General features: G+C 41.6%; 1 protein-coding gene across 1 annotated transcript in view; it reads right to left on the bottom strand.

The window, feature by feature from the left end:
- Positions 1-19,102, bottom strand: part of lgr4 (leucine-rich repeat containing G protein-coupled receptor 4) — an 81,037-nt gene that overhangs the window by 16,991 nt on the left and 44,944 nt on the right. The window contains exons 3-5 of the mRNA XM_055649138.1: positions 12,805-12,876; positions 8,081-8,152; positions 1,030-1,245 (exon numbers count right to left, since the gene is read on the bottom strand). Coding sequence (XP_055505113.1) covers positions 1,030-1,245; positions 8,081-8,152; positions 12,805-12,876 — 360 coding nt within the window. The remainder of the gene's footprint in view (positions 1-1,029; positions 1,246-8,080; positions 8,153-12,804; positions 12,877-19,102) is intronic.

Below are 19,102 nucleotides of genomic sequence, written 5' to 3' on the forward strand. Positions count from 1 at the left end.
GAGAACAACCCTTGACAACAGCAATTATTTTTGGCAGCATTAGTTGGGAAAATAAATATTCATCAGGATACCAGGAGAACTCCTTGCTCTGCATGGGATTCTCAAGATCAAAAGCAAGCATAGAAATGGGAAAACATACTTCCAAGGATAGCACCTCCAACAATTAGTACTATTCTGAAGTGAGTCAAGCTCAGAGCTCATCGCTCCCAGAGTACTAAAGGCCTGGGAAACCAATTTCAAATTAAATATATCAGAAGGAAAGGCTGATATAGAATCAAACTCAGATTAAAAGGCTTCAATTTACATACATCAGAAATGGGTATTGACAATGAAGCATGTAAATACATATACCCAGCTTTATATATCAAGCCAGAATTAAGACATATGAAGTATGGCAATACTTTTATAAAATATCAGAATATGTGTTTCCTTTGCTGCCCAAAAAAATTTTTTTTTAATCTCTTCCACCAGCCTATGAAGAATATATGGTAGACAAAAGTGCTGGAGAAACTCAGCGGGTGCGGCAGCATCTATGGAGCGAAGGAAATAGGCAATGTTTTGGGCCGAAACCCTTCTTCAGACTGATGTAGGGTGGGGGCAGGGGGAGAAAGAAGAAAGGAAGAGGAGGAGCCAGAGGGCTAAGGGAGACCTGAGAAGGGGAGGAGACAATAAGGGCTACCGGAAATTGGAGAAGTCAATGCCGATGGGGTAGAAACTGCCCAAGCGGAATATGACCCAACCCTTCTCAGCCCTTATTGTCTCCTCCCCTTCTCAGCTCTCCCTCAGCCCTCTGGCTCCTCCTCTTCCTTTCTTCTTCCCCCCCCCCCCCCACATCAGTCGAAGAAGGGTTTCGGCCCGAAACGTTCCCCATTTCCTTCGCTCCATAGATGCTGCAGCACGTTTGTCTACCTTTGATTTTCCAGCATCTGCAGTTCCTTCTTAAACAAAATATGAAGAATATATGCGACTTAAAACTACTTAGAGAACACACTTATTAATAGATGTATAATTTAGAAAGTTGGCACTTACAAAACAACTAGGCTGGAGAGATTTACAAAGGCGAAGTTGGAAACGTGTGTGATTTTGTTTAATGCCAGCGTCAGGGCTTGCAGTGCAGGTAGCTTGCTCAGTTGATAAATAGGAACTTGCGTGAGGCTATTATCATCGAGCCAAAGGTGCCGCAATTGGATCAGTCCCTCAAAACTGTCTTCAGGGACAGATGTGATATGGTTTGCATCCAAACGCCTGCCGATAAAAAACAAAGAAATAAGAAAACATGTTCATCCTTTCAACTTGTGATGAAGCCCAATCACCATCTTGCAATACATTGGCATATTGCTTGAACAGAAGAGGAACACATTCCCTAGTAAGGTTTAGCAAACGTCATTCCATTTAATAAGGTTTGAAAAAAATTAATTTAATTTCCACAATGGTTAATAACATCAATTTCATAGCTGTAACATCGAAAATCTTATCATTCTATTCATAAATAAACAAGGAAGTTTGTAAAAATGCTATGAATTCAGAAACATCTTTTCTGTGCCAAGATGTTTTGGTCCAATTTCCACTTCTTTGTGCTTGCATGTTAACATCAGACAACAATTGTGAAAATAGACTCTCTGCATCATAATTTGCTTGTTTACTCTATGAAAATAAATCAGAATGAAACTTCACGGTATTACAAATCTCTTTCACAGTAAACACAACTTCTTCCAATCTTGCAATACTAATGGTTCTAGGGCGGTTCTCTCAAATGGAATGCCTAACCAAATTCCACTTGTATCACAAGACCTACCATAATTACTCAGAATTCTACTTGAAACAATAATCATGCTGTACAATGTCGATTACACAAATATTAGTGGAGACCCAAAAATCGAGATGGTAACCTATGCGGATTCCGAACAATTGCTCAGCTATGCTCAGTTATGGTGTCGAATGAGCCTTTACCTTAAGAATGAATTGTGGTCATCGAGGTGAAGGATCAAGATTTCCACAAACTACACCCAGCAAACAACTTTGCTTTAAATAGCATCTTTAGTGGAGGATGGCTCCCTTTTATTGACTCTATTTACACCTCACGTTGCCTTGGCAAGGCCAGCAGCATACTCAAGGATGGGTCACACCTTAGCCACTCCCTCTTCTCCCCTCTCCCATCAGGCAAAAAGTACAAAAGTGCAAAAATACACACCTCCAGATTCAGAGAGTTTCTTCCCAGCTGTTATCAGGAACCCTCCCACAACTAGAGATCAGTACTGAACTGCTATCTCCGTCTTTGATGACCCTCAGACTATCCTTCATCGGACTTTGCTGGCTTTACGTTGCAATAAACGGTATTCTCTTATCATGTATCTATACACTGTAAATGGATCGATGGTAATCATGTATCGTCTTTCTGTGACTGGTTGGCACGCAAATGGTATGGAAATTAAAGACATAAAAATATAAAGACAGCAATACCTCTGCAGGTTAAAAAAACACATTACCAGACACACTGGAAAACCTTCATAAACAAGCTAGCCGTCAAGCCTATTCACTAACTAAATGAAAATAGGCTACAGCCCATGTGTGAACAATAGAAATCAAATGAGCTGTTTGATAATGCTGCCCTGCAAGATGCTGGTTGAAAGTTATGCAACTACCTTGCTGACTGAATTCCGTCCAATGCCTTGAAGATCTAAGGCCTAATTTCCAGTGCCTGGATTGAAGCTGGCAGAGATGTGCTAACAAATACTCGAGCACCACCCATGCAAACACTTTGCACAAGCAGGCAATGCTAATAAAATATTTGGAAAGTAAAATGATTGAACTGAATGCCGGCGGATCTCCCACTTCACATACAAACGATGTACCCATTGGGCTCAACACTACAATGAACTCCTGCTCACTTGGAAATCCTGATCATTTAACATCAGGCTCACCAGACAATACGTTGCCCTCTTTTCCCATGCTCTCTTCCACTGGTGCCAAACTCATTGGTTGCATTTGGTTCACTGGACATGTACAATTGCAGGTGTTGGGGTTTTAATAGAAATAGCATCCAACAGGCTGGAAAATCTGACATTCAGCAATGCCAAAGTCCTCAACATGCCAGATTAGAGCTACTGTAAGATGGAAATAAACGAACGCCTGGCTTGCTGACAATGTGCCGGCCATTAATCAGATGAGAATGCTCTAGCTGTGCCACTAGTTCAAGCAGACTTCAGCAACACAAGCTGCAGTACAGTGCAGAAACTTGAACAACAATGTCTCATCCGCAAGTCGAGCTGTAAGTCAAGCTCCATCCACTCTCTCTGGTAGTAAAAGTCCTCTTGGCAATATTTCAAAGAAAAATAAAGGAACAGATTCCCAGTGTCCTGGTTTCATTTAATATCACATAAACAAAAATTGACCACATTCATGCAGTCGATAGTGGTAACTTTGTGTTTCGTTTTTATTTGGCAACTCTTTCAACCATGCCAAAAAGCCACAAGACAGCCTTTAAATTAGTTGCAAAGTGATGGTTTGAGGTTAGCATGAACTATATATAACAAAGATTTTTATAAATCTTAAGGGCCTGTCCCACTTGGGCCGTCATTGACGCAACAGAGTGGTAGTGACTGCCGCGCGACGATCACGCGCGGCATCATGCGCCCGCACAGCCGTCTGTAGCGCGTGACGTCATTTAAAGATAGACACAAAATGCTGGAGTAACTCAGCGGGACTGGCAGCATCTCTGGAGAGAAGGAATGGATGATGTTTCAGGTCGAGACTCTTCTTCAGTCTGAAGAAGGGTCTCGACCCGAAACGTCACCCATTGCTTCTCTCCAGAGATGCTGCCGGCCCCGCTGAGTTACTCCTGCATTTTCTGTCTAGCTCCAATTGTCTTGGCCCCGCTCTGGGAGTGGGAGTGGGGGCGGATCCGGATCCGCAACGGCCGTGAGTCCCAGGCCGAGCTCGCCGATCGTTTGCCTGCTTCTGCTGCTGTTGGGGGTGAGACGTTGCACCGTGCCAGGGTCTTGGGCCTGTCCCACTTTGGCCGTCAGTTACGCGACAGGCCGGTGGTGAGCGATGATTTTCTGCAGGACCACACTCCTCCACACCATGCGCCCATCCCACGCTACCCACACGCTAGCAGGTCGCATAAATGGCGCGCGAATGACGGCCAAGTGGGACAGGCCCTTTAATAGAACTTGTATTGAAAATTACAAACCTACCATCTTTGTTTTTTTTTAGTAACGCCAGTAAGAGGAAATAAATGTTTTTCAATTAATTTATTTCACATGCAAAAATTGTCCAAGTATAAAATTAGACTTTACCTCAAGAATGTCTATTTTATTCACAATATTAGTATCTACAATAACTGCTATCAATCACACTAATCTGCCTTATCATTTTGATGTCCTTTTCTGCTATAATTTAAAAGGCTGTATGATGATCACTATTGTCCTGATGTCCTCCCTTCACTTATCTAGGCAGCATGGTGGGGCATCTGGTCGAGTTACTATCTCACAGCTTCAGCTATCCAGATACAGTTTGTGCTGAGTTTGCATACCCTTCCTTTACAGTGAGCTTCTTCAGGGTGCTCCTGTCTCTTCCCACTTTCCAAAGAGATGCAGATTGATAGTTTATCTGACCATTGTAAATTGCCCCTGGAGCAAAGGTGAGAGGTAGAATCTTGGGAGAGTGAATGGGAATGTGAGCAAATTAAAATCAGTGGTATATGCGTGTTCCTGCTAGAAGGTGCAAGCTCAGTAGTCTGAAGGGCCTGTTCCTGTGCTGTAATCCTGTGTGCCCTTCACTGAATCTAATACTGAACCTTTCTTTTTTGGATTTGTTTTTTGTGTTTTGTAAATACATTATTATAAACTGCTCCTATTCCTACTTGTCCACAAAATTGCTGAGAAAGCCTCTGATAGGCATGCAAAGCCATGTTCCCAGGTTTAGAATACTTCAGAATATGTTGCAACATCTCTGGAATTCAAAAGTAATCAAAACAATATGAAAAATATCCTGCACACAATAATACCGTTTTCTTCCTTGGTAGCTGTAAAATCATCTTGGAAATGAATATGCCTATGGATTCAGTGGCCAGTCTAACTATTTTCTGTTTTCCAACGTTTCCTAATCGTGCCACCTTTGCCGTTCACCCTTACTGGGACAAGCTGGCCCTGAACTCCTACCAATGCTTTTAAAAGACTTACTTATCAGCTGTCTGAAGGGACCAAACCTAAAATGCAGTCTGAAGAAGGGTCCTAACCCAAAACCTCAGGCTGCCCATTCCCTTTACAGATACTGCCTATCCTGCCAAATTCCTCCAGTCCTTTGTGTCTTACTCAAGATTCCAGCATCTATAGCTTTCATGTTTCTCACTTATCAGCTGTTGTTTTACCCACTCATATCTGCTCCCAATCTACATTTGCAACATGTTCCAAGATCGCTCTTTTCCTCCACATGGTGGCAGGGGCTGCACAGTGGCACAGTGGTAGAGTTGCTGCCTTACAGCGTTGGGGACTCGGGTTCGATCCCGACTACGGGCACATGTCTGTACGGAGTTTGTACTCTCTCCCCGTGACCATGTGGGTTTTCTCTGAGATCTTAGGCTTCCTCCTACACACCAAAGACGTACAGGTTTGTAGGTTAATTGGCTTGGTTGGTATAATTGTTCCATAGATGCTGCTGCACCCGCTGAGTTTCTCCAGCATTTTTGTGTACAAACCATTTCCTCCTGCAGTTTCGTGCTTTTTCAGTCAAGTTCACACACAATTTTTTTACCATCTGCAAACCTCTTTACCTTGTCCCCAATACTTCAGTCTAATGTGGTAATATGTACTGCAAAAAGCAAGGACCCGAGTACAGAGCCCCAATTAATAGTCTTCAGTCACAAAAACAGCAATTATCTTTAGCTTCCTGCCAAAGCCAATTTTAGAACTATTTATCCCTCCCCTCCCCACCCTTTGACCTATTTGATCTGCTTGCCATGCAAGATCTTGTAAGAAGCCTTGTATCTTTCAAACAACCCTCAAGGCCTCCACAAAAATGTCAATCAATTTGGTCAAAGATGGCACTCTTTATAAATTCACACTATGCCTTAAAGTAATTCAAATAATTTATTGACATGCACTTATGTAGCTTATTTCCCAACACCTCCACTCAGTTCGCATTAACTAATCTGATCTCCCGGTGGCTCAGCACTTAAACTCCCCCTCCCATTCCAAATCCGACCTTTCTTTCCTAGCCTCCTCCATGGCCAGAGTGAGTTCCACCGCAAATTGGAGAAGCAGAACCTCATATTTCGCTTGGGCAGTTTACACCCCAGCGGTATGAACATGGACTTCTCCAATTTCATCTAGTCCTTGCTTTCTCCTTCCTTCCCCTCCCCAGCTCTCCCACAGCCTACCATCGCCGCCTCTTCCTTCCTTTTTCCCATCCCCTACATCAGCCTGAAGAAGGGTCTCGACCTGAAACGTCGCCTATTCCTTCGCTCCATTGATGCTGCCTCACCCGCTGAGTTTCTCCAGCATTGTCCAGCTTATTTCTTCTTCACTTTATAAATAGTGCACAATACACAGACCTCTGGCTCCATTACTATGGCAAGGCTGAACTGAGATTTGATGAGCAAAGCCTTCTTACATTCCCTTCTCAATTACCTTTAAAAACTTGGGGCAAATTCCACCTGGAACAGAGGATTGATCCATTTTCTAAATTGCTAAACATCTAATAATAATAATAATACATTTTATTTATGGGCGCCTTTCAAGACTCTCAAGGACACCTTACAAAATTTAGTAAACAGAATACAAAACATGTAAGCGGAATGAAACAAAACAAAAAATAACGACAAAAAAATAAAAAAATAAATAGTAAAGACATCAACAATACACAATTCAAAGACAATTCAAAGATACAATTCAAAGAGAGAGCAGCAGCAGCTAATCGCGCCAGCGTTCACTCTCCCTTCCGGCAGCCATCTTGGAAACGGAACAATATCTGAAAACATACTTAGAAAAAACAAACTGTGTTTATCTTATTAAATATTTCACACACTTCCTCTTTAATGTCAGCCCTCTCTCATAACTCAGCACCACTTATTCATTAAGACAGTGGGCTGAGGCACACATGATATTACCCATTGCTACCCCCATTTCAAACCCACTCATTCTCTTTACCCAAGTACAGTCTCCTTCATTGGCCATCTGTCTCACCTGCCACCCACCACGCTGACCCACACTCCAATTCCCTGGTCTCGTACTTTGCCACTGTCCTCCAATTTTCTCAGTTTTCCTCTTCCCTTCTGCTCTCTACCCTCTCACCAATCCCTGCAAGAGATCACCCACCACTAGTGACCTCTCCATCTTCCTCACTCGCTCTTCTGCTCCAATGGAAAGCTTGTACGCTGTCACTGAGCAGTGGATTCGGGTGCTAGACAACAGAAGGTGGCAGCCTAGTGTTGGGTGCTGCAATTAGCCCTGAAGTTGTCTCCATTCATCATTTCCCTCCTGTCCTTCTACAACGACATGAACCTAGCCAAGAGAAAAGCTAAACAAGGGCAGGGCAGACATGCTCGTGTTTCCTTCCCTTAGTTGTACACAGTTGGAACTGTGTTGCTTATCCCAAAAATAATCTCCATTTCACAATAGCAGTTGCCTTAGATAAACATTAGTTTCCTTGACTAAATCTAAACGAACAAATAATTAATGTTCTCCATAACTAAGTTCACATCAATTAAAAAAGCATCCAGCTACTCTGCCACACCTTAGTCTTCAGCTTTGATTATTCCAGTGCATTTCCAGCTGGGCTCCTTTGATCTACAGAGTTATCAATGTTTAATCCCTCCCGCACTCCTAAACTCACTGAGCAACTTAGCTCAAGGTTAAATGTCCCCACCATTTTCATATTCTCTTCAAATCCCTCAGTAATTTGATCACGGCAGGTGACTACAAACAACATAGCCTATGAAGGAGGAGGAGTAGATCTGAGAGATACAATTTCTAGATGTTCACATTAAATTTTACCCATGCACAAAGCTAAAATTGCCACCCGATTCAAGGAGCATGGTTGTTTCAGTCATTGTAACAGCAAAGCCCAGTTCAGTACTTACAATGATTGTAGTGTAGAAAGTCCTTTCAAGGCTTCACTTGGCACAGTTTTCAACTGGTTATTCTGAAGCATCCTATGAGAGAACAGTAGACCACTCAATTTTCCCCATAAAGTACAATGCTCAATATCACAAAGCAGCAAAACAATATTACATTTCACTGATATGTATTCATATTTATTCCCTGATCATACATTTTAGCCATTGCATTTGGCATATAATTAGCTATGCATTTGACCAATAAATCAGTGGACCACAAAGGGCAACTAAGCCAAAATTCGTCCATTAATGACTTTCCCTGGACCAGTGTATTTTTCTACGTATTCAATCTCAGAAATGACAGTGCTCAAAGAAAATTATCTTGAAGACCCTGGAATTGATCATTGAAATTGTGCTGCAATCTACTCATGTGGGCTAGAACAAGCCGGGCCTTACCTGTAAAAGGGAAGAATTTTGACATATCTAGGTGATAGGAAACTCAATGTGATAACCAACACTGACAGTATACAAAGGACCAGTGACAGCCAACGCAGATGCAATGTAATGCAGCCCAGAAGGTACAAACTAGGCACAACCCTGCTGGCTCTTCTACCAACCTTGTCACCACCATGCTCTCTTTGCCCCATGCCCCAGCGATTTTTCCTCCAATTAATTATTCAGCCAAATCTCAAATAAAATGAATCCTGCCATCCTTTCAGGCAGTAAATTCCAAATGCTGCCAACTGTTGTTGTGGAAAAAGGTTTCACATTTCACTCGGTTTTTCTGCTCATTATCCTAAACGTATTCTCCAATAACTGACTTTTTCACTAATGGAAGTATTATTTATTCCATTAAAGCGGTTCAAAAATTAACACCTCTATCAAATGCCTTTTTAAAACTTTCAGGCTTTTGCGAATCTCTGCTAATATCCCACATGCCTTGTACCATTCCAGCAAGTTGACATTTTCATCATACTCCAAATAGGGCTTATCAGACTGATTTAATGTCTTTATGTTGCAATTCCCATTTACAAAACATAAAATCCTGTACATTTGATAGGTTTCTAAACATAAAAGATTTGATCTTTATGTACATTTCTACTCAAAAACATTCCCTTTAAACCTGCACTGCCAGGTTCTCATTGTCTCTCATTCTTGCTGAATGCATCATTTTATGCGAGGCTTTACTAAACTACAGCTATATGTATCCACTTCACTAGTCATGATATGCTGTTCATATGGGTTATAACTTTGGTTATCCAGTCATCTGCATACCTTGAAATGATTCCCTTTATAGCCGTCACCAGACTATAAATAGTTTAAAATGTTGTTCACCACGTAATAGTTCAATAGTGCTTATATTGTCAAATGTGCAAAGTGCAAACGCACAATGAAATTCTTTTCTTACAAATAGTCCAATGGAGTATTGCCATACCCAAGCACACCTCTGATTAGCAAGTGTATAGAAATAGTCCACTGATCCCACATGCAAGAAGCACCATCATTTAGTACCATTTTCAAAGTCCAGTCAGTCCGCAGTCTAGTTGTTCCGCACGCTCTGCTCGGAACCTCCACTACCCGCTTGTATCCGGCACCCAAGACACCAAGAACGGTCCCGGAGAGTTCTTTTTGAGGAGGTAATGAAGATGACTGATGAGAGAGTAGGGTAGTTTTCTTCCTTGGCAGCTGCAAAATCTTATTTGGAATGAATATGCATATGGGTTCATGTGGGGGGGGGGGGGGGGGGAAGAGACATCTCACTTTTAGTGCTGGGGAATCTCAGTGAAGTTGTGCTATATTCTTGGGCTTCACGTGGATTCCAGGGGCACAGGACACTGACAGACTGACTTACTGCAATTATTAACAGGTTCAGGGCTTCTCTTTCAAACCTTCACGGTACAAAATCACCAAGTTACATTTATTGGGATATATGCAGGCAGTTTGCTACTGAACTGCCGACAATTAGCAGCAAGTGATGTCCAATATAGTTAAAGACAGTGGTACTAATAAAGACTGCCAGAATTTCAATGCTTGACAAAAATCTCTTAAAGAACATGATGACCATACTCCCATTGAAAACATTCAGCTGCTCAGGCTGTGGAAAGTAAAACAAACTTAACATTTCAGGCAAATGACCTTTTCCCAGAACTGAGAAAAACTGGAGATAATGCAAACCGTATCAAAGACGGGGAGGAGGGGAAGTGAATATCCAATAGGAAGCCTGACATGAGAAGGCAGAGTGATTGAATGACAAATGTGTTGATAGTGCAGGTTAAGGCAGCTGATTAGTAAATAACAGATAGGCTGCTTTGACACAGCTTAGACAGCAGAACATTCCTAATCTTAAAACCTGGTTTACCAGTTTTGTTTTAAAAAGTTTTGGTGAAAGTTTATCAATCTGAAACATTAGCATTGCTTTCCTTGCCACTGTGCAGATTTGCACCTCCACAGTGCTTGTCTACCAAGGTGTCCTTCATCAAATGCATTTTGTAAGCTCATTGACAAAGCTAACCAGAATCTTCATAAAAACTCAAAAGCACAAAAAATGAGACTAAAAAAATTAGGCTGCAAATCCTCATCACATGATAATTGTAACGATTCAAAGTTTCACATTACTGCTGTTATTAAAAGTTTAACTATTGTGGTAAACTAAAAAAAAAAGGAATATTCAACTAATATACAACTCTCAACTACTTGGAACATTTCTAAAACAGTAAAAGGAAAATAAAGCAATCGTTTAGGATGGCAAAGCTGCAGTACAGAAAAAAAAATGCGCATAGGACAAAACGGAGGCTATTTTATTGGTGCTGGTTCAAAGGTATTGGTTGTTTTATTATCTTAAGTGAATAAGTTCAGTCACAGAAAACTGCTCATGTTTACACCTATGGAACAAAACAAAGTTATTGTCCAGGTCGAAGTCTGAGGGATAGGCCAGGACATCCAGTTCAAATCTAAAAAAAACTTTAGATTTATTTGTAAGTGCTTGATTGGCATCTTTTGAATGGAAGACAGTTCATAAGTCATAGGAGCAGAAGTAGGCTATTCAGCCCATCGAGTCCACTCCCCCATTTGATCGTGGCTGATCTATCTTTCCCTCTCAACCCCATTCTCCTGCCTTCTCCCCTTCTCTCGACACCCCTACTAATCAAGAATCTGTTAATCTCCATCTTAAAATTACCTAATGTCTTGGCCTCCACAGCCGTCTGTGGCAATGAATTCCACTAAATATTTTATCTATAATATTTAATAAATAATATAGATAAATATTTCAGTTTTCATCAGACTATAATAATAAAGATAAATATTTCATCAGATATGCCCAGATTTGGAAATGTCATACTTTTCTGACTGGAATTAACCAGTTGCTCAAATACTGGGCCAGAAAAGGTGCAAAGTGAGTGGAGGCTGTCTGTTGCAACAGAGCCACATTACAGTGGAAGCGGGGAAGATGATGCGGTTCTAATCATGACAGTGACTGGAAATGAAAAGGTCAAGAGAGTAAAAGGCCTGAAAGGGGTGTCCAAGAGAACAGGGGATGTTGGAGACTCAATGGTTTGAGCTGTCCTTCTATGTTGATTTTCTTGCAAAAATATTTCCTAGTTACAACACCTGCAAACACAAGCATAATCTTGCTGGGTAGCCAGCCAACACACCTTGAACGCTTGTGCAAACAAATGAACATTTTTAATTACGAGTGAAGCAGGTCATCACAAGCTGCACCATGAACCTTTGAATATTAGGCAACACTGCTGCCATAGGCAATAGAAGCAAGTTGTTGTTTCTCTCAGAATTGGCTCAAACAAATGTTAAAGTACAGCAGAGAATTTGTACTCGGGCAACAAAGGACAAGCATACCTCCTCTCCATACATGCCGGGGATCCCAATTCTATATTTGAAAGAACTACACAAGCTAAAGTATCTTATCAACCTTCTCAGTGTCTATATTTTCCTATCCCTTGCTTCAAACACATTCAATCACCCAGATAGAACATCTGCAGCATCTGACTGCAGAGAGGACCGTCTCCTGTGGCCCCCCCTCCCCGTGTTGCTCACTACCATGTCCGAGACACAGTTCTGTCACCTGACATACTGTGGTCGCCCAGCATGTCATTTTGCAGCAATCCAAAATAATGTAATGTGGATTTAACACCTTTGGTCAGTTTTTCATTTTCCTACCATTTGCTGTGAAACTATGATAACCTTTAAGCCAACTTACAAAACACTTGACTGCAAATGACAACAGCCACTATGAAAACAATGCTTGGGAATGAGTTATCTACATACATGCTAAAAGGACCAAATTCATTCATCTAAATTAAAATAATTAAGTCACATTTTTAATTTAAATAATAATATTCACTAGAATACATTATTTGTATTGCTGTTCAACAAAATAGGAATTAGTTTAAAACTACATAACATTTTAAAGCTTAATTAATGGGGTGACACTGTGGCACAGCTGCAGAGGTTCTGATGCCTCCCATATTCCAAAGATTTTACAGGTTTGTAGGCTTCTGTAAATTATTGTATAGTATAGTGCTAGTGTACGTGGTGATCATTGGTTGGCGCAGACTCGGTGGGCCGATAGGCCCGTTTCCACACGGTATCTCTGGAGTCTAAAGTAAACTCCAAAGTCAAATGCTCTACAGTGTTTATCTTTGTACCCAACCCATGTCAATGAGTCATTCACCAATTTGTTCATTATTTTTGATGCATTCCCAACAGGGAAAGAATAGATTCATACTTACAACACTTTCAGCTGGGATAGACCAGACAAAGCCTCTGGATGAATGTAAGACAGGTCATTACCAGCCAATCGCCTGAAAGGAGAAATGCAGTGGTTAAATAACCATGTTGTGACAACAGTAAAATCTTCAACCATAAAAATCAAACACCGTCATGTATTGCACCGTAGCTCAAATGCATACAATATACACACACCAACAACATTGCTGGCATCATATCTATCACTTGGCTTTTCAAGTATTCTACAATGCTTTATGAATTCTATTATTTTTATATCAATCAGATCTACCATTGCCAAAATCCCAACAAGACAATAAAAAAACAACTTCCTTTGTAATGACCAAAATAGTCATTTGAATGAACAATTTTAAAATAAATTCAGATTTAACAATGGAGAACACCAATATATAATTTAATCTGATATCATGTTCAGCATGGACACTGCGGGATGAAGGACCTGTTCCAGTGCTGTTCGATGTATATTAATAGCCCAGAATTTCTCTGTGGAAAGGAAAAATCTCCACTTTTTAACCACAACCTGCAAATGTTCTGCCGGCATTGGGATCGGCCAACAGCAATCATCTGTTTTAAAAGCCTGCAACTTAGTGGCTGGTCGAATAAACTTAAAACATTTCTTAATAATTTGGAGTCTCCTATAAAACAATTCCACAATATAGTAAATGGCACAACAACTCAAGCTACTATTGGGTAATATACTTCTTAGTATTCATAACAAAAGTGATGATAGAACATAGTCCTTTGAGTCACGGGCTAGAGCGAAAAGGGATTTACTCAGTGTTTCCACTTTGAAGGAAATTACCCGAAATTCTGGAAATTGTGGTTGTCTTTGGGTAATTTTAGGGAAATTAAATAATTCGGTAAATCCGACCCGCGGATGATTTGGGGGGGGGAAAAACCAGTGACGCGGTAGGGACGCAAAATGGCATTGTCTCTCTGCGTGTGTGCAGTGGGCCTGGGCGGGATCAGATCACCACCATTTTCACTATACATAGTCGTCTCGATGCCTCTCCCCCCCCCCCCCCCCCCAAAGGTTGGGCTTTAAAATAACATTTATAACAATAACCTACTTATGTTTCAGAACTGATGACACACCTTTAGATTAATTCAGCAGCTAATTCCACAAAGAGCTATCCTTTGTTTTAAACCTGATAATGCCAAAAGTACCAGTAATGTATAATCCATTAGGCTCAACACACCTGTCCCGCCCGCCGAGTTACTCCAGCTTTTTGTGTCTGTTACAGATGAATCTTTTTCTAATTTCAGAAATCAGAAAATGGATATAGCCCACCTAATCAATAAACAAGTGATTTTGCAGTTGCTATGCAACAGAGTATTTAGATACTTTTGTGCCACACACTATCTAGAGCTATTTAATGATGCCATAAATAAAGCCTTGCTTGCATTTTGTTGGCAGTTATATTGCAGGTTACACAATGCATTGCAGACTAATCTCAATTCATATAACTACACTTTACTCAACCCACACACTTATCAATTTGTAAAATGGCTTCATTATGTACTGCTGGTTACGTTTTAACTATAATCAGTCACATGTTGCATCAGAAATTTACAATCAACTATAAATTTATACCAATGGCTCAGTGAACTAAAGTTGACTTCCATGAACCCAAAATATCTTATTCGAAATGTAATACCAAACTATAAACTTAGTACAAACTTTTCTGCAAATATATTAATATCCCCCCTGGTTAAATCCCTCCATACCCATGTTCAAGACACCTCAGACACTCTCTGTCGTCTCCGGGAATTCTGTTCTCTAGGCCCCCAGCCCCTCATCTTCACCATGGACGTCTAGTCACTCTACACCTCCATCCCCATCTCCATCTCAAAGCCCTCCGTTTCTTCCTCGACTGGAGAACCAACCAATCCCCATCCACCGATACTCTCCTCCGCCTAGCGGAGCTGGCCCTTACCCTTAATAACTTTGTTTGACTCCTCCCATTTTCTCCAAATACAAGGCGTAGCTAAGGGCACGCGCGTGGGCCCCAGCTATGCCTGCCTCTTTGTAGGGTACGTCGAACAATCCTTGTTCGAGGTGTACCAGGGCCCCATCACCGATCTCTACCTCTGCTCATCGACGACTGCATTGGTGCCACCTCCTGCACCCACACACAACTCACTGACTTCATCATCCCACTAACTTCCATCCGGCACTCAAATACACCTGGACCATTTCCGATACTTCCCTACCATTTCTTGACCTCACTATCTCCATCGCAGGTGATAGACTTCTGACCGACATCCACTATAAACCCACTGACACCCATGGCTATCTAGACTACACTTCTTCCCACCCTGCTTCCTGTAAGAACTCCATCCCCTACTCCCAATTCCTCCGACTACACCGCATCTGCTCCCAGGATGAGGTGTTCCACACCAGGGCATCGGAAATGTCCTCATTCTTCAGGGAACTGGGGTTCCCCACCCCTACTATAGATGAGGCTCTCACCACGGTCGCTTCAATACCCCGTAACACTGCTCTCTCTCCCCCCCATTCCCCCACTCGTAACAAGGGCAGAGTCCCCCTAGTCCTCACCTTTCACCCCACCAGCCGTCGCATACAACAAGTAATCCTCCGTCATTTTCGCCACTTCCAACGTGACCCCACCACTCACCACATCTTCCCATCTCCTCCCGTCTGCTTTCCGCAAAGACCGCTCCCTCCGTAACTCCTTGGTCAATTCGTCCCTTTCCACCCGTACCACCCCCTCCCTGGGCAGTTTTCCTTGCTAAATGCTACACATGTCGCTTTAACTCCCCCCCCCCCCCCCCCCCCCTGACTCCATTCAAGGACCCAAGCAGTCGTTCCAGGTGCGACAGAGGTTCACCTGCACCTCCTCCAACCTCATCTATCCTGCATCCCGCTGCTCGAGATGTCAGCTGATCTACATCAGTGAGACCAAGCGTAGGCTTGGCGATCACCTCCGCTCGGTCCGCATTAACCATCCTGATCTCCCGGTGGCTCAGCTCTTTAACTCCCCCTCTCATTCAGAATCCGACCTTTCTGTCCTGGGTCTCCTCCATGGCTAGAGTGAGGACCACCGGAAATTGGAGGAGCAGCACCTCATATTCCGCTTGGACAGTTTATACCCCAGCGGCATGAACATTGACCTCCAATTTCAGGTAGCCCTCACTGTCTCCTCGCCTTCTCAGCTCTCCCTCAGCCCTCTGGCTCCTCCTCTTCCTTTCTCCCCCCCACCCCCCCCCACCCCACCACATCAGAAGAATTTCTACCCGAAACATTGCCTATTTCCCTCGCTCCATAGTTGCTGCCACACCACGCTGAGTTTCTCCAGCACTTCTGTCTACCTTAGATTTTCCAGCATCTGCAGTTCCTTCTTAAACATCAATTATCTACAACCATTCTGCCTTAGGCAGTCCACAACCACGTGTTTTTTTAAGCAGGAATTGCAACGATCATCGGGTAGCCAAGCATTTGCACGTTTTGCCCCTCCATGATATTGTAGTTCGTCAAGGCAATGCAGTTAACGGTCTTCCTTCCCATTAACCATACACTTTACCCTTGCGTTCAACCGCCTAAAGTGCAACACTTCACATTTGCTCAGGTTAAACTCCATCTGCCATTTCTGTGCCCATTTCAGTGGCTGATCTATGTCTAGCTGTTCACAACCTTCTTCAGTGTCCACAACTCTGCCATTTTTGGTGTAGTTTGCAAACATACTAACAAATACATCTACATTCATGCCCAAGTCTCACAAAATCCCTATTCATAACTATTTAAAAACAGGCCAGGCTCAATTCCCAGCTTAAGGCCCAGTATGGTTCCTCAGAGTTGGACCATCCACATACTGTTTTAAGTTTTATACACCCAACACATTCTGCCCCATTAAAGTCATTTGTACTAAATAAGTCCCAGTCAATATTAGGGAAGTTAACGTCACCTACTATGACCGCCCTGTAGTATTTGCATCTTTCTGTAACCTGTGTACATAATTTGTTCCTTTTATTGTCAACATTCCTTCCCGTGTGGGCATTGAAGGGCATCTTGGTTGGCTTGGAGGAATTGACCTGAAGGGCCCATTCCTGTGTTGCATGATTCCAAAATCTAAAAGTTTACTGACAATATGATGTCAGTTTGAATTGAAAGTAGATTAGGATAAAGAATTATGGTAAATCAGAATCAGATTTTATTCGCCAAGTATGTTTTGCAACATACGAGGAATTTCACTGGTCAGGTCATACCTAAGATAATATACTTTTAACAGAAGCCCTAAAATCTAATGCAAAAGCCTCCAATGAAAAGCTAAATATTTTTTTCCCCAAATTTCGCCATGATTGAATGATAGAGACAAGAGACTACAGATGCCAGAATCTGAAACAAAATATCTGCTGGAAGAACTCAACAGGTCAGGAAGCATCTGTAGTGGAAACGAACAGGTGACATTTCAGATTGGGACCCTTCTTCAGACTCAGTAAGGGTCCCAACCTGACAAATCATCTGTATGATTTGATGATAGTTATATTTAGAATAGTAGTGTTTTCAAATGTGATGAATAGAGAATTTAGCAATTATTTACATTCCACAACTTTCCATGTTACTATATACAACTGTTCAGATGGATTTAAAAGATCACATGTTCAAGACTAAGCATCTGCTAGTTTTGATTAAAATTCTCTAGTTTACATAACAGATTAACTGGTTATTGAACTAATCTATTGAGACATCATGTACCTGGCAACAGTGACAATCATTTAAAAATAGTTCATTTTTGAGACATGTTGGTACACTGAGTATGCAAAATGTTCTATTTAAACAGAACATGATGTGCACCAAAGTGTCTCTGCAAAGTCCCAAGGTCTTTCTGTTTGCCTGGATTGGATTAATTAAATTGCATTCCACATGGTACAGGTACACAACCCAATCAAAAGATGAAGAGAACAATCTTGGTAGTAAACCACTGAACTCAAAATCCAATGAATTATGCAAAAGAGGTTGAACTACTAGACGGGATCACTATTCAATCTGTCAATGGTGTTCCAATAGAATCTCCCTGAATTATCTTGACTACTCCAGAATAATCAATTATGACACCACTAAATGTTTCGCTGAAACAAATACATTGACAAAGTTTTCACATTCACCTTAAGATTCCTTGTTGGAATATCCACGAACCATCTTAAATTCCCACCCACTTTCTGCCCTTTCCTCAAGACCTTTCTTAAAATTCACCTCTGGCTAAGCTTTGTTGCACTTCCTAGTCCGAGAGATTCTTACAACTGCAAAACTACATTTTAAACAAATGTATCTCCTTACTTCATGATCAAATGGATGAAATATTGCAGTTTAGACTTTTTAAAATTGCTACCCACAATATTTCATCCGTCTACCAACTACATCCAAGTACTATATCAATGAGATATAAACCTAGCAACGGACTGTTCCAGCTGCTACGGTCAGGCAAACGCCTCCGCTGTCATGCTGTGAAAACAGAGAGGATGAGACGGAGTTTCTTGCCACAGGCCATCAGGACAGTAAAGTCTTATCTCACAAGGGACTAATTTACTGTACTAATTTACTGTTGTGTCTTTTAATTTTTTTTTTCTGTAACATGTAAATACTGATTCTGTTCTATTCTGTTCTGTAGTTTTTGAACAATCCACAGGCATTGCCACTTTCATTTCACTGCACACTGTATGTGTACGTGACAAATAAAGTTGACTTGACATGATTTGACGAAAAAAAAGGTATCAAATAAACTATTCAGATGTCCTGAAAGGTTTGTAAATGCTGTTACCCATACCATTGCAAATGCCATGTTCTAACCAGAACTCCAAGTTATGAAGATGTTCCAAAGTATATAAATATAAAATTACACCAAGAGGCACACAAATACATTTGACTGGGAGACCACATTTATTATGAGATGACATGCTTTCACTCTGTCAAAGGTTAAAGGCCATGGATATTACAAACCACATTTTTGGTGAAAACCACATAATCTTGGCAGAGGATCTGATATTCTGTAGTTGCTAAGGAGAAAAGAGGTGCTGGCAAACTCTCGACCAGTGGGCAGCATGGTGGCGTAGCGGTAGAGCTACTGCCTTACTGCGCAAGAGACCCAGGTTCGATCCCCACTACTGGTGCTGTCTGTACGGAGTTTGTACATTCTCCCCGTGACCTGCGAGGTTTTTTCTGAGATCTTTGGTTTTCTCACCACACTCCAAAGACGTACTGCTTTGTAGGTTAATTGGCTTGGTATGTTAAAAAAAAATCAAAATCATAATTTATTAGACAAG

Source organism: Leucoraja erinacea, chromosome 18 (genome assembly GCF_028641065.1).
Source record: "Leucoraja erinacea ecotype New England chromosome 18, Leri_hhj_1, whole genome shotgun sequence".
Lineage (NCBI taxonomy): Eukaryota > Metazoa > Chordata > Chondrichthyes > Rajiformes > Rajidae > Leucoraja > Leucoraja erinaceus.